Below are 12,390 nucleotides of genomic sequence, written 5' to 3'. Positions count from 1 at the left end.
CAGGTTTCTTTGATGAACAGAAAGTTCAGAAGAACAAACTTTTCTGAAATATATATTTTATAACCTTATAAATGTCTTTTGATCAATTTAAAGCATTCTTGCTAAATAAAAGTATTAATTAATATATATATGGCTTCAATCTTTTGAATGGTATATGTAGCCTATAATGTTACAAAAGCTTTTTATTTCAGATAAATGCTGATCTTTGGATCTTTCTGTCAGATCTTACTGTATATAGCCTTTGTATCACACCCATAGCACATCTTGTTTTGGACAAGAATATAATGTAAGGTCTGACAACATCATGTATTTTTATTCAAATTGGCCCATGGAAACCTCTATGAATTCACTTGACTTGGCCAAAAAAATTGCTGTGGAAAAATTTAGGTTTTATTAAAAAGTGTTTCTGTATTCTACACTCATGGCGTGCACACACATTAGGATAGGTCCCTATCAAGCACTTTACTGATTCAACTTTTCTCCTGTCCTCCTCCTGCCTGGCTGCTTGGCCCACATCACTCACTGCAAAGCAAGCCTGTTCATATTTGATTGGCAAGATTTATTATTTATTTACAAACAAATATGTATTATTTATTTGTAATGGGCCTTACTATTTCATTTGTAAAAAAAAATGTACAATTTTTTCTTTCTTATAAAGAAATCTGAAATTATTCTGTACATTACTATGAAATACAGACAAAAAAGGTTAATCAAGCTGCAAAAGGTTAATCTGGGAACAATTTCACAGTCAAATAATTATTTGCACACTGACGTAAACATTAGATTTTGTTCATATGTTCTTATTGTGCTTATTGATGAAATAACTAATTAGGTTTTGTGAAGTTCTACAAGCTTTTTAGGTAATTCTTCAGTGAAAAAGAGCAGCTTGTCCATCTTCAGAGCCTGTCCCTCAGTTTGCTGCAATCCCAGACTGGGACCATCTGGTGAGCTGTAGAAATTAACTAATTATTTAGGGAATAAAGGATCATCATTAACTAATGCTTTGTCCAACAATGGATGTACCACTTAACCAGTATGAATAAAGTTAGCCCAGTATCTCATGATGGTTCTGCATAGCGGTTTTCTTCCTCAGTGAGTGTTCCTGTAGATGATAAAGAGTTGATAACCATAACCACACAACCACTTCATCATTAACATTTTCACTTTTGTTTCAATCATTTGCAGCTTCAAACCCCTGGCATAGTAAATTGTCCAGTACAAATGTCCAGTATATTAATAATTTGCCTGGACAAATAAGTTCTTAGATCTGCATACCGACTTTGATATGGCCATCCCAAAAGCAGGCCCCAAACTCAAATCCAAGTTCATCACTATGGTCAGCTTTCACAAAGCTGGGTCTGTAATCTTTACATATACTTGGCCAGTGCTGGAACTCATACATATACACAGGCAATGCAGCATCTGTGAAGTTAGAACGTAGAAGGATGGAAAATAATAAAGGAAACCAATAATAAAACATCACTGATTGTGAAATGTTGCCAGTGAAATCGCAACTAACCTCTGTAAGATGCAACCTCAATGAAGGGAACCATCATAAAAAGATCCCCCAGCATCTCAGTAAATGCATTGCGAATGTCCTGTGGAGTTTTAGCAGTTTTTAGGTATTCTTCTGCTATGATTTCATTGACTCCTGACGTCTATGGGGACAGAATAAAGGATTACACATATTCTACCGAGTCTCCTAAATCATATGTTGTACTTTGTTCACTAGAGGGAGACAAACACTAACAAAGAGTTAATCCAACCAAACTCATTTGCATTTTAGTTTCTTAATCACTACAAATAATCTGGAAAGAAATAAGAATAGAAGTTGAGTTTTACTCCATCTTTGTTAAAATTGTCCAACATTTGTTTCACTATTTTGTTTCCATCCCTTTTATTCAGTCTTCGGAGAATAAGACCTGAAAACAAAGTGCATTACTATTTAAAAATAGTCATAAAGGTTCATAGAGCTTTTGTTTCATTTTACCATTCCATGCAAAAATATCAGATACTTGACTGAGGGAGCATCCATCCAAATTCATGGTTCGTTGTTGTTCTTTAGTGACTCCTCTGGTTGAGCTTTAAGAAATTCCCCATCAGCTGTTGCTCCAGGGAAAATGTTTTGCTAAGAAATTCATTTGGTCTAACTATTGGAAAGCATCTCCTTTTAAATTCTCTTCTCCTACCTTTTCAGCTGCATTGATGATTTGTTCCTCAGTCAATTCTTTAATGCATTTGATCAGCACCTCATTAGAGCTGAAGTTACATTCAGTAACATTTGCTCCCATCTGATCAAACACATCACATATGATCAGCTTTTTTTCTAAACATTGACAATAATTATCTTAAATTAAGTTTCTTCAATGTGCATTTTCAAAGGAGGTTGAGCTTAAGCTTTTTTATATTGATTAAACTTTTGGGGGTGGATGTTTTTGTACTTTTTAACATAATTTTATGTCTAAATGCTGAAACCATAATGCTTTCGGCAAAAGAAATAAAGACAAAATGAAGCGACCTGAGCTAAACTTAACAAGGATCTAAAATTCTTGCCATCGGACATAATTCTACAGATTCCCTATAAGGATCTACTGAGACATACACATTTACTGTTGCATTTGGACTAAATACCTTGACAAACATCAGAGGGTCTTTAATGAAGTAGCCCTCTGTAGTTGCTACCCCACCCTGAAAGATCGCCCGCTGAAACAGACCCTTGGTCATTAGTGAAAATGTCTAGAAGAACATCTTTAGAACGTGCTTGATCCTTGCACAGAGTATCTTGTGCAGAGAATCTATTAATGGATAAGATCTTATGTTGTTTTAACAACTTGTCTTTCAGCTATTCAGTATTCACTTATTATCATAATTCCAGGGGAAGCTCAACTTACTTGGAACTTATCTTGTTTTGTAAAGACTCAGAAATCATAATATGAATTATTATTAATTATATCAGGCACATAAATAATTAATATACAACATTAGAGAAAGACAATGAAGATAATGCTGCTTTTAAAAACATTTGCTGACCAGAAAAGAGCCACCGATTCCTCTTGCAGGCTGCCCAGCTATGGTGACAGACTGGGGGTCTCCTCCCAAACCCTCAATGTTGTGCTGCACCCATTGTAATGCAGCAATCTGGTCTAAGAAACCCCAGTTTCCTTGAGCATTCCTATATCATGTGCTAAAACCAGAAGCATGTGTTATTATTACGCACTGCAGAAGCAGCTTCAGTATGAAACAAGAAATCCACCATAAATTAATACCTGAAGTATCCTAACTTCCAAGTCGGTACTGAATGACAACCACAACTATGTTCTCATATAAGCTACTAATGGGGATACGTCATATGTGCAAGCACTGCTCATGACCAGAGCCCCCCATGAATCCAGATCATTACCGTTTGGTTTGCATAAATTGCTTTTGTTAGAAGAGCTGGGGCAATGATCAGTAAAGAATTACAGAATAATTTGTAAGTTAAATTGCTGTCCTCTAGTTTAGATTAGAGACGCCGTTATTTAGTACTCACTGGAAGTTTATCTGATTCTGATCTTCGAGAAGAAGTGTAAACGTTCAGATACAAACAGTCTTCTGAGACTGCTGTTGGTGTGAAATCCAACATCATTGATTTTAGCATCATAGAAAGAAAATCTGGGTTTTGAAGGCATCGAGAATACAGCAAGAGAAGGTACACTGTAAGAAATGTTTGCCACTTTAATGGTAAAAGACTATGGCAAGTTCCTTTATCATGTACAGTACAGTGAAAAACTGTAATAGATCTAGTGGGACATTACAGTAAACAATTAAAATGCTGTTAAATGTACAGATTTTGGAAGTAAATATGAAAAGTCATGTAGGCCTAATTTACTGTGAAAAAACATTAACTCACATTCCCACATTTATCTGCATTACACTTTTGACACATTTGGCTTTTGGTTTTTAATTTTTGTTATCCGTTATGTACATTTGGGCTTCATTTTACAAAGTACGTTTTCCAGTTAAGGTTATTGCATTATTTTACATCACGTGTGTTACCATGTACAGGTTTATGTTACCCTATTGTGTGCATGACACTGTGTGCCTTTTACCACCTGTATTGATATGGTGGTTATCAGTATATTATAATATACAAAACAGATTGTATTACTTTAGTTATAATATTAACATTATATTGGTTAATGAAAAATACAGTTCAGTCTCACATAACCACAAATTCTGCTACCATATTTTTTTTGTATAAAATAGTTTTTACCACATATTTCACAGGTCTATTTTTTACGGTTGAAGTAAATATATAGTTATATATTGGTGAATAAGGAATTTAGTACATTACACATGTAACAGGTAATTAAATGAATATAGCCTTGCTCACAGGAATGGGTGCTGGGTGGCATTTCTTATGCCCTCCCATCCCTGTACAGGACTAGGTGCTGCAAGGCGGAGAGGGCCAACAGGCGGCTGGGCAAAAGGAAAGCCCAAATACTGCTACACTACTTTTTTTGAGCCTTTAACTTTCATGTATTGGCCACAGATGCTGCCATTCTTTAGAACAACCACCGGCCCAGAGTCTGTACAAAAACAAACAAATCTGACATTAACACCCATTCTTTGATACAAATTATCAATCATATTATATTATATATTCTTGTACAGTAACAATACTCCTTCAAAAATTGATAAAATATATAGTTGAGGCTCAGTTACAAAATATTGTCTTTTAACCTTTAAAAAAAAAAAATTCAGCTGATACATTTGTACAAAGTGGGCGTATTTTATAACTCGAATCTAACAACATGTCGGCATCTCTGTATTCTGCACTGACACGTTTGTTAGATTAGAGTTCTAAAATCTATTGGTGAAGTGAACAAAACACATAAATCAAAACTCATACATTTTTAATTTCCATTTATTCCCATATGGATCATTTCATTTGCCACCACAAATTCTTCAGTCAAATGGTTCATGCTGTACCCAGTGATAAAGTGAGTGCTAATGCAGATGGTAAAAGAGTGTCACAGAGGCTCAGATTCTTCAAAGGTAGGTTAATAATTCATGTCTGATGTTGGTTTTATTGAACACGGCTACAAGGAAAGCTTGAAGGTTATGAAGTTGAGTGAGAAGTTAAAAGCTGTATCCATTGACAATCAAAAGATTTTTTATTAATATATATATATATATATAATATATATATATAAAAAGTTGTTTGACTAACTGGTGGCATGACGGTCATCAACCCTCAACCTCCAGAGGCATTGGTCTAGAAATAGGGGAGGTATAGTCATTTCAAAAAACCACAAAGATGGTCAAATGTAGCTGCTGCTTTTGTCCTTGAAATTCTTCCTAATTTCCATTGAATAAAAATACCTTTGTACTTTAGTTGAGATTAGTTTATTTTTTTTACATGACACATTCTAGATACCTTATACTGTACATAAACCATAAACTCAAACATCATAATAGTAATTTATAACTTGTATTTTTTTATTTTATTATTTTATAGGATTTATAATTATAAAGCTCAGTCTCATGTATTTTTTTTTCATTGCTCATTTGGTCAAATATTTATTTATTTATTTTTTACATTCTTTTAATTGTTTATAATGTTTTTACTATATAGGCTTGTGTGTGTAAAAAGTTAAAAAGTTAGTTTATGATAAATGCATTTGAAATGGGGTGTTCAAAATATAGACTATAGTATATTTTCAGTGTATCCTGCTTTTATTGTATTATGTCATTATTTATTGTCATTATAAGTGCATAATCCTTTTATATTTTACGTGTTGATTTCATAATGTTTAATCATGAAAGACATGATGAACAACGTTCCTCCAACATAAAGGTTTACAAAGTTAGACATTGATCTTGTAAATAGTAGTTAATAGTCTGCCCAAATAGTTTGCTCTGAACCATGTAATAAATCATGACACAAAACTGAATTATCGGATAGTGTTTTATTCTAGTGTTGTTGCTATTATTTGTGGTTGCATCACAAGTTCCAGGTTGTTAACGAGACATGGTTGATGTATTTGACACATATTCAAATGTTGTGGCTTGAGAGGAATGTATCTACTAAGGAAGCTCATTGCAACCACGTGCCTCTACCATGGCGCATGAGATAAGCTTTTTCGCTGGTCACTAGATGGAAGCAGTGAGTTTTTGAGTAGGTCACAAGTGCCTGCATCTGTGCTAAGAAAATGTTAACAGCATTCTTGCTTTTTTGGTTATTATACAATGATTGACATTTATATATATATATATATATATATATATATATATATATATATATATATATATATATATATATATATATATATATATATATAAATAGGATTTCAGTATTTCTTTAAATAGAATGGAATTATATTTATTGATTCCTCTGTGAGATAAATGAACAATTATATAAAATAGACAAGGAAAAATAATAAAAAGTAATTTTTTTTTACCACAAAATATTTATCATATAAATTATTTTGCATAAAAAGTACAACAATGACAGATTAATAATAATAATAATTCATATAAATTAGATGTGTTATCAACATTTTATAGAATTTTTGTTTGTATTATGTTTGTTCTATATATATATATATATATATATATATATTTACATATATATTTTTAAATATTTAAAAATATTCATTTTATTATAATTATGTATAGTAATACAAATAGCTACTTTTATAGAGTGATATTAGAATATTTTATTAGAATGTAATTAATATTACTATCTATCTCTATCTATCTATCTGTCTGTCTGTCTGTCTGTCTGTCTATATTAGTTCAATAATAATTAGTTATTGAATTGATTAGAATTTTACATTTTATAATAATAATAATAATTATCATTATTAATAAAAAATATATTATAATAAATTATAATTGTTATGTATATAAAATCGTTTATGTATAATTTATGCAATACAAAATAACAATAATAATTTTCCATGTACACACATCCTTAAGAAAATTGTTTAGCATGCAAACGAGGCACAAATTGCATGCCTTGCGTGGATGGAAATGTGATGTTTGGGGGATCGAGAGCTTGCTGGGAGCTGCGTGCGGCGTGCGGCATGGCGTCATCCGCAAGGGGCGTGGCGGAGGCGTGTCATAACACATCAGCGCTACTGTTTCATGTGTCGATCGAGCCCTGTTGAGAACTGCGCTCTCTCTGTGCTTCACCGGAGTAGACATAAACAGATTATTAAAAGCTAAGGGTTTAGTTTTCTTCAGTAGCATATGCGCTGTCATCGGCACAGTTTTCTGTGGCTAACGGAAAGGATAGATCGCTTCTCTGTGAAGACGTTGAAAAGTAACTAACGTTAAGCCTCATTTGGACACAGGTAGCTCTTTCGGATCTGAATATTAAAGTACAGGTCATGCGGGTGTCCTCGGACGGACAGAGAGCTGTGATCCAGTGCTGCTGTGACTGCTAGTGACTCCGGTGGACTTTTGCCGCAAGCTGAGCAGGAACGACGGAATTAAGCATGTCCCGGAGAAAGCAGAGCAAACCCCGGCAAATCAAACGTAAGCGTCTAAAGTTTCACTAGTAACGTTACCGGTAATGTTGTTTTTGAATAGTGTCTCTCAGTTTAATAAAGTGTTACGTTATTAATGACTGGATGTCGTTGGTTTTGAGCGCAACGATGTCATGCTTTTAAACAATTTCGTGGAAACTGACAAGATCTTTCTATTGACACGAGGCACGCTCTAACGTTAGATGTGCGAGCGGTCTGTTCTAACAGTCCTTGTGTTGGAATGGTTTTAAGACAGTAGAAAAAATATAAACGGCTATATTTACTTACAATCGCCAAAGTAACCAATAGCTTTTAGGACGCGCGGCTCATTTTGTAAAAGCGCGCATCACATGTCAACACCGCTGAAACTCGCGCTTTATTTTTCAAATCCAGCGGCGATAATTGTGTGAAATAAACCCGTAACGTAAATAATATTTTAGTTTTTAATATGTAAAAGTGTTTTCGTCTGCTGTGTAACCCTGGCTTCCTGTTTAACACTGTTGTGGAAACGTCACTGTTCTCTGAAAAAGACGATATAAGTTCAGATAAACAGCGATGCGATCTGAGTCGAGATAACTATTAAAATTGGATCCTTTATTTGTTTTCTGACTGTGGCTGCACCGAGGCTGCTGTTGCATTTTCCTCTGGCTTTTCAGTTCTCTTTCCAGAGATGAGATGTCAGATAGTTCGCCCAGCTGATCTCTCCACATGACAGAGGATTACAATTGGATCTTCTTTTTTTTCCCCATCTATCAATTTTAACCCTTTGATGTTCAGGCACCATTAGTTGGTCTTAAAATGACATTTTACTGATTGCATGCAAGATATGAAGTTCAGTCATAATTTCCACACCATAATTTTGCTGCCAACCTGTATGCCTTCGCCTACTTCTGTGGCACACAAAAGGAGAAATTTCGAAGAAAATCATGGTTGCTAGTTTCCATTTAATGACAATGAATGGTGGCCGAAGCCCGGCTTAAAACAACGCTAAATATAAAAGTGGTCTTAAAGACTTGTGCACTATTTCAAGGCATAATCTCTTCTTTAAACTTTCCAGAGTAGCAATGTTTTCAAATATATTAAAGAAAATAGTTGACACAATTCAGAAAACCAATCAGAATTATTTGTTTATGTATTGTACTGATTTGGTTCTTGAGTTCAGCTGACTCCATAAACTGGTCGCAACCGTTAACGGCTCACTGGAGTATAAGATTGTAAGTGAAAAACAACTTTGTTTCTCACACAAAGCAATCATAAGGCCAATCATAAGGCTGTAGTGCGCTAGTCTTATCAATCACTTTTATTATGATTTTGAGATGTTCATATCATCCTTTTTGAGACTTGACATCTTCGTTCATCGTTAATTGTGTTTGGAAAAAATGTCATACAGGTTTGTAACAACCATGAGGGTGACAGAAATCCATTTTTGATTGAAGTAGCCCTTAGCATAGTGTGGTCGAAGTAAAAAAAATCAAATTCATTGACCCCTGCCTCTCCCTCTCTTTCTGTGAAAAGAACCAACAGCGCTGAAAAGTTGTTTTGCTCTGGTGCCAGGCGCTGTTTCAGTTCTTCATCCAGAAGAGATGCTTTCGGGCGATAAGCACAGTAGCAATATCTTGGAGGTTGAGTTTGAAAGGGCTGCTCAAAAAAAAAAGAAAAATATTAATGCAATTCAAAAGCAGAAAGCGACTCCTGAATAGGAAAGAAAAATGGTTTTGATAAGGCAGCATTAGCATATGCCACTGAGTGTAAACGGACGGTATCAAGGTTTATTTAAGTGACTGGAGAGTTATATGAGCACGTTGGCCAGTACTGCCAATGACCTGCTGACCCATGAAGGCGTTCCCTTAATTGAGATGTCTTATCTGATATAAAGCTATCTCTGGTTGGTTTCTGCAGAACTCTTTTTCTTACCTAGAGGCAGCTGCAAACAGAAGAACCAGCGTTACTACTTCAGGCCAGTCATAGCTGATGTTTTGAACAATTCAGAATAAACATTCCTTATCTTTCCTGAAATGTTGAACCCCGTGAAGATTTCATATCTAGTGGCTTTTGAAGTACACATCGCCAGCCCCGCGAGTATCCCATTAGAGTAACGGAAAGGAAAAGTGTCTCAAATTTGGCTCTATATCACCCCAAAGGTGAGTCCCCCCCCCATTAGCAAACATAGGAATTCATATGGATGTCACATTGCTTCTCTTATCTGACCTTTTTGCATATGTAAACGTGAAGGCGACACTGTATAATAAGTGTGCGATTGCATTGTTTGTTACACTCTTGCTGGAAGGATTACAATCCTAGCCCCTCAAAAAGAGGTATCCGGTATCATGGAAGACTGTGTTGAGAGGAAATATTTTTTTGTGGCTTTTGTGCGTCACTCTCCCAATGGTGAAGATCACGCTGATAGATTATCCATCCCTCCCTGATGGCGAGATTAGCTCACGGTCTTAGTGGGGCCACATCCCAGGGCTTATATTTTGGCAGTTGAGATGGGAGACAAGATAGGTGAGGCGGTGATCTCTGTGGAGATAGTCCCAACATTGAGGGGGGTGGGGACATTGGGATTATAATTACATTTGGCTGAAGCATTCTCATCTTTGTCATGTTTGTGTTGTTGTTGTTTGGGACTGGCTGGGTGTATCTCTAGATACGTTTAAAAAAAAGAGAGCGAGAAAAGCAGATAAGGGTAGAGTAGGATGGCAGGGCTGATAAGGGCTGGGGGAGAGAGGCAGGAATATAGAAATGGTAGATGGATGTATGCTGCGTTTTAGAAGCAGCTGCCTCAGTGAGATCGCAGAGTCCGATAAGCGAGCCGTTGAGATGATTGGGAGATAACCGAAAGGAGATTCTCACAGATAACAGCCGAGTGACATCATTCAAACAGGTCGGCATGAATTATTCATGAGCTCCCAGAATTTGGCGTCAGCGGCTGGAGGATGTTTGAGAAGCCAGGGCCAGACAATGCACTTGTTTGAGTTACCACCTCTTGTACCTTTGGCTTGCACTTTTGAAAGCGTGGACAACTGATGGGATCTCTTCCTGTTTTTGTTGAAAGCATTCTCAGAGCTTTCGCTGCTGTCAGGTTCAGCATCTCGGGGTCAATTGATACTCCGCCAAAAACGCTGAAAAGAATGAGAGATCACAGGCTTTCGCACACATATTTTCACACATACCCACACACGCTGTTGCATCCTGTTGGTTTTGCTCGTGTGTTTTCCTTCTTTGTTCTGCTTTTAGCTTGATGTGAACTTTTGATAAAGCTTGGGGCCTGATCTCCGGTATAGATAAAGATCGCCAAGTGTGATAAGAGTTGTTATCAGCGCAGAGCAGGCAGGAGCTGAGGCTCTGCTGCAATAACAAAGCTACACATAAGAACAGCAGGGCCCCGGACCCTGGCAATCAGTTCCAGCCTTAATGTGATTAATGTTGTTGTATAATTAGATAATAGGTGTGAATGCCCCCCCCTCCCCCGCCTTAGTTACTCCCCCACCCTCTTAGTTCCCACCCTTATGTTTTTTTCCTAACAACCGTTGTGGTTGATTAATTTAATTAAAACTAATTCCACATATTACTCACTGTAGATCTTGTGTTAGATAGGATTGAGATGCAGGGTTTTTTTGTTTGTCGATGTTAATCTGCAGTGTGCGTTTTTGTGAAAAACAGCAAAAAAAAAAAGTATTCAGCTGTGCGCCTTGCAAAAGGAAACAAGTATGTGGCGTCAGCAGTATGGCTGAAATGTTGATTTGCAGTGAGATATTAGATACTGAGTGATAATGGGTGCAGTGAACACTGTGAGAAAGTTATAAAGTCTTTAATAATGTGTTGCAAAGCCAAGGACGCTTTTATGATTTTGATAAAACATGATCATTAATGATTTGTGGTATCTGTTAATCTTTAAAGAAGATTGTTAAGGTCTTCAAAGTCCTGCTTTTAATGGTTATTACTTAATAATGCATCTTGCTTTTGAACTGTGCTTATAGATAATAATGTTATGGTAAAAATAAAGACAAAGCAAATTATTTAGATTTACACTACCATTCAAAACTTTGGGTTCTGTAAGATTTCGTATGTTTTTGAAAGACGTCTTTTATGCTCACTATTATGTATTCCTGTGATAATAAATCAGAAGTCATTACTCCTAGCCTCAGTGTCACATGATACCTTAGACATCATTCTAAAGCCCCTTTCACACTGCGATTCTGGCAAATACACAGGTAAAGTGTTCCGGAAATTGTTCCCGGGTCGCTAGATTTTGCACTTTCACACTGCCAGTGATCACCTGGGGTATGTGTGTGCTTTCACACACAACCCGTAAAGATCCAATACCGACACGTGACATCAGGGTGTGACGTGTAATGTATGAGTCGAAAACGTTAGGCACGTTATACTTTCACTCAAGCTAGTAAACGATCTCAGCGTCAGTGTGGAAAGTGAGTAACTAACTGATCTCTGCTTCATTACAGTTCCTTCAAAACTACCGGTAAAAGAGTCGTGCGATAGCGTGCGTCATCACTATGATACAGCATTAGATCTGGCTTTGTTCACACAGCGCTCGTCCTGGGACTGAACCCGGCAATGTTACTAGGTCCCCGACCCGGGTTCAATGCCGGAATCAATCCTGGACGTGTTTGCTTTCACACAAAAGGCGACCCGGCAATGTTTCGGCAATTTGCCGGGTCCGACGTGCAGTGTGAAAGGGCCTTAATATGCTGATTCTGTGCTCATGAAACATTTCTTATTATTATCAATGTTGAAAACAGCTGTGCTGCTTAATATGTTTGTAGAAACATGTTATTCAGGATTCTTTGATGAATTAAAGGAACAGCATCGATGTTATTATAGGTTTAGAAATGTTTCTAGTGAGCCAAAAACATCT

The 12,390-nt window shown here is 36.3% G+C and overlaps 1 protein-coding gene and 1 pseudogene across 1 annotated transcript in view; one reads left to right on the top strand and one right to left on the bottom strand.

The window, feature by feature from the left end:
- Window positions 1-828: 828 nt before the first annotated feature.
- On the bottom strand, window positions 829-7,072 carry LOC127934105 (pyrethroid hydrolase Ces2e-like; annotated as a pseudogene).
- Window positions 7,070-12,390, top strand: part of zfpm1 (zinc finger protein, FOG family member 1) — a 71,223-nt gene continuing 65,902 nt past the window's right edge. The window contains exon 1 of the mRNA XM_052531407.1: window positions 7,070-7,524. Coding sequence (XP_052387367.1) covers window positions 7,485-7,524 — 40 coding nt within the window. The 5' untranslated portion in view covers window positions 7,070-7,484. The remainder of the gene's footprint in view (window positions 7,525-12,390) is intronic.

This window comes from Carassius gibelio, chromosome A18, assembly GCF_023724105.1.
Source record: "Carassius gibelio isolate Cgi1373 ecotype wild population from Czech Republic chromosome A18, carGib1.2-hapl.c, whole genome shotgun sequence".
Classification (NCBI taxonomy): Eukaryota; Metazoa; Chordata; class Actinopteri; order Cypriniformes; family Cyprinidae; genus Carassius; species Carassius gibelio.
This window is presented reverse-complemented; position numbering and strand designations above follow the sequence as displayed.